This window comes from Propithecus coquereli, unplaced genomic scaffold, assembly GCF_000956105.1.
Source record: "Propithecus coquereli isolate 6110/MARCELLA unplaced genomic scaffold, Pcoq_1.0 Scaffold301, whole genome shotgun sequence".
NCBI classification, from domain to species: Eukaryota; Metazoa; Chordata; class Mammalia; order Primates; family Indriidae; genus Propithecus; species Propithecus coquereli.
In genome coordinates, this window is record NW_012148631.1 from 3950124 (window position 1) to 3954097 (window position 3974).

At 56.6% G+C, this 3974-nt stretch overlaps 1 protein-coding gene across 1 annotated transcript; it reads right to left on the reverse strand.

The window, feature by feature from the left end:
* Positions 1–201: 201 nt before the first annotated feature.
* On the reverse strand, positions 202–3317 carry DUSP1 (dual specificity phosphatase 1). Its single transcript, XM_012649724.1, has 4 exons — positions 2687–3317; positions 2268–2413; positions 1681–1900; positions 202–1246 (listed from the first exon to the last, which is right to left on the reverse strand). Exons 1-4 carry the CDS (start codon positions 3051–3053, stop codon positions 876–878), a joined length of 1104 nt encoding a protein of 367 aa, XP_012505178.1. The 5' UTR covers positions 3054–3317; the 3' UTR covers positions 202–875.
* Positions 3318–3974: the final 657 nt, after the last annotated feature.

Below are 3974 nucleotides of genomic sequence, written 5' to 3' on the forward strand. Positions count from 1 at the left end.
AGGGTATGGGGGGGCACTTTGACCCAATACCAAGAATTCAGCTACTGCAGCAGGTTTTCATGATAGATTTCACTTGTCTTCCTCCCTTGCAACCCAGCCATTTCATGGGCCTAAGGGGCATTCTGCAGGCCCTGTCCAAATTCTTCCCTATGTCACTAGTGAGAAAGGGATCAGATTTCCAAAAGAAATGAAGCATTGAGATTTCAATAGAAATGCCATAATTTATTCCATTGTATAAAAAAGTCATCCTTATGTAACAAAATGTCTTCTTCGAAGAAGAAATATATTATTTCAGGTCATAAATAATCAACAAACATACAACTGTTGACAACTAAAAAAAACCAACACTGGTGTTTTCCATCAGTGATGAAAACAAATCTGCTTAGGATATATTTACAGGATAGTACAGTACTCAAAACACAAAAATTGAGGTATTTGGTTCTTCTAGGAGTAGACAATGACATTTGTGAAGGCGGACCACCTACACAAAAATAAATAAGGTATATTTTCATATGTATGTGTGTCGTAGGGAATGGTAATACTGGTAGGTATGTCAAGCATGAAGAGATTCTGTAAAAAACAGGGGCGAGCAAAAAGAAAATGGCTCACACACTGAGTCCTTTCTCTTCTGCCCCATTTTGTCAGAGGGACTTGATGTACCCAGCATACACTGGTCCCGAATGTGCTGAGCTCAGCAAACGTCTTGACGCCATGTCATCACTATGTCTGCTTAGGAACCCAGTGGAACTTGGGTGAAATTAAATAAATAAGGACCAGCCCTCGTGAGCCCCCTCCCCAGAGTTATTGCATTTCTCCTTTCAAGTAGGAGCCTGGAGTTCCGGCGGGATGTGAAGACCCTCACCTCCCGTGGCCTTTCAGCAGCTGGGAGAGGTAGTGATGGGGCTCTGAAGGTAGCTCAGTGCACTGTTCGTGGGGTGGACGGGGATGGAGACGGGGAAGTTGAAGACAGTGGTGGTGGAGGTGCCTCGGTCGAGCACAGCCATGGCGGGGCTCCCGGCCTCTGCTGCGCAGTGCGGAGCCAGCACCTGGGACTCAAACTGCAGCAGCTGGCCCATGAAGCTGAAGTTGGGGGAGATGATGCTTCGCCTCTGCTTCACAAACTCAAAGGCCTCGTCCAGCTTGACTCGGTTAGTCCTCATAAGGTAAGCGAGGCAGATGGTGGCTGATCGGGAAATGCCCGCCTGGCAGTGCACAAACACCCTTCCTCCGGCATTCTTGATGGAGTCTGGAAAACAAAGGGTGGACGGTTACTTGACAGGAGAACTACCCCGAGCCCAGGTACAGGGTGTCTAAGAAATGTCATGTGTGCCTTATCCAGAGATGGTCAACATCACCTCATGCCATCAAATGGACACTGTGCATGGAGGTAACGTGAGCACTGTGCAAAAGACCACAAGGGATTTAAACCCAGACTATGTGTTTCCACTTAGCAGACTGATCTCGGACAAGTCGTTCAACTTACTGAGCCTTGGTTTGCTAATCTGTAAAGTGGGACATTACATCCATATTTTGCAGGGATGTTGCCCCTACCAGACTGATTCTTAATTGTCTGGAAGCTGGCTCAGAGGAGTATCATTCAAGTCCTTGCCATACAGGTTGGGCTCAGTGGCTAAAATGGGAAGAGAAAGGCAGGAAAGTCCAGGCATCCGTTCCATTTACCTATGAAGTCGATTGCCTCGTTGAACCATGAGCTGATGTCTGCCTTGTGGTTGTCTTCCACAGGGATGCTCTTGTACTGGTAGTGACCCTCAAAATGGTTGGGACAATTGGCTGAGACATTGATCAAGGCAGTGATGCCCAAGGCATCCAGCATGTCCTTGCGGGAAGCGTGATAGGCACTGCCCAAGTACAGAAAGGGCAGGATCTCCACTGGGCCACCCTGAAATCCAGAAACATCCAACACTTGTCAAGCTTGCTCACAGTCAATGCCAGAACCCGCACCCACAAAAGCTTCCTGCTGGAAAAGTCAGTTTCAGATACTGGGTGAACTTCTTGGCAGCGTTGCTGGAGTTTAACTAAATAGGGGACTAAGCCCATTTGCCTGGGCAGGGCCAGCAAGTTCATTTCTGTAGTGCCAGCAATTTGAGACTCGGATCCATCAGACCACTTAACTGTGGAATAAATCATATGCCTATGTCCTCTGTTATAAATAAAGCTGCAGGTCACTTTCTATATTCTCACTGGCACTGCTCATCCAGGTCTTTGCCAGCTCTTACTTGTCCCCTCTGGCATGGGCCCCTACTAACCTGATCATAGAGTGGGGTACTGCAGGAACTGCACCCGGATTCCGCGCTGTCAGGGACGCTAGTACTCAGGGGAAGGCTGAGCCCCATGGGGGTCGACTGTTTGCTGCACAGCTCCGGGCAGGAAGCCGAAAAAGCTTCATACCCTCCTGAGAATACAAAGACATTTTTTTTCCATTAGTACCGCCGGGACAGGGCACCTTCATACAACTCCCCCACCCGCCAGGGGCTGGAAGTTTACGTCGAGTGGCCCAGGCAAGTCTTTGTTCCCAGAGCCAAACAAAGCCAATGACAAGTCCCTAGAGACACGACTCCGGCGCCCACGCGCTGCAGGTGGGGCAGCGCCCCAGGAGGCCAGAGCCAGGGGTCCCCGGCAGGGTTCCTGGGGGCGTGCGGCCCCGCGAGCTCCCCCGAGGGCGTACCTTTGAGGAAGAAGACCTGCGCGGCGCGCGCCTCGCGGCAGAGCGCGCCGGCGGCCAGGGCCAGGGTGCCGTCGCGCTTGGCGCCGTCCAGCGCGGCGCTGCGCTCGTCCAGCAGCACCACGGCGTGGTAGGCGCCGGCCAGCAGGCGGCCGCGCAGCTCGGCGTTGGGCACGATGTGCTCCAGGCCCATGGCGCCCTTGGCGCGGCGCCTCACGATGGTGCTGAAGCGCACGTTGACCGAGCCGGCGATGTGGCCGGCGTTGAAGGCGAAGAAGGAGCGGCAGTCCAGCAGCAGGCACTGCGCCGCGCGCTCGCCCAGCAGCGCCCGTAGGCCCCCGGCGTCCAGCGTGCCCACTTCCATGACCATGGCCGGCGCCAGCGCCCCCAGCCTGCAGCTCCGCCGCGCTCTTTGTCTCTCCTCGGAAGCCAAGCGCAGGGCGGCGGCTGTCGAGGGAAAGCCCGACCCTGGCTCTTTGCGCCGAACCAAAAACTGCCTTTGCACTGGGAGAGGGGCGTCCCGCGGGTCTCCAGCCACCTCAGCTTCGTAGCTGTTCCCCAACTGCCCTTCCGGCCGCGCCCAACCGTCAGCCAGAACGTCCTTCTCTCGGAGCGCGGCCGGGGAAGCGCGTTTATATGCGATGTGGCTGCCGGGGGCGGGGCGGGGCGGGGCGGGCCGGCGCGCGGGGGGAGGGGGTTTGTTTGTTTGAATGGCGATCACGTGACGGGCGGTGACGTCACCGCCCTGCCCGGCCGGGCGCCGCCGGAGCCAGAGGCGAAGACGTCATCGGCCTCCGAGCCGGGTCCGCTGGCCGCGGGCTGGCCAGCCGCCCGGCCCCCCACCGTCCGGCCCGCGCTCAGCGCGTACGCGGGGCCCGATCCGCGCCGCGGTCCCGGCCTAGCGGGGAGGAGGGGGACGCGCCGCCCGCCAAGGGCTGACCTCCGGGATGCAAGCGGCAGGGACAGCGGACGACAGCCACCTGCCTCAGCCTCGGCGCTCCTTCCCCTCCCCCTCCCCAGCCCCCTCCCCTAGCCACAGATCTGAGCAGAAAGGGGCTTCCTGTGCTTTTGCATACACGTGTTCCCCTTTCTCTCATTTCCTTGTCACTAACGGGCAGGGGACCTGAGTTCCCAAGGAGAAGACTGACTTGCCCAGTGTCACACCGCCGGGGTGCGGAGCGGGGGCGTAGAGAGGAGCCTGGAGCGGATTGGAGAAAAATGAACTTGGTCAGTAGAAATGTCGGTTCCACCAAGAACGACCCGAGTCAGTTGGGGCGACGAGGTTCAGGGA

Excerpts from the sequence above, each read along its gene's own strand:
- DUSP1 (XM_012649724.1), bottom strand. The coding sequence starts at position 3,053 with ATGGTCATGGAAGTGGGCACGCTGGACGCCGGGGGCCTACGGGCGCTG. Across the intron at positions 2,414-2,686 it reads GCAGGTCTTCTTCCTCAAAG|GAGGGTATGAAGCTTTTTCG; the intron begins GTACGCCCTCGG and ends TTGTATTCTCAG. Across the intron at positions 1,247-1,680 it reads CGAGGCAATCGACTTCATAG|ACTCCATCAAGAATGCCGGA; the intron begins GTAAATGGAACG and ends TTTGTTTTCCAG.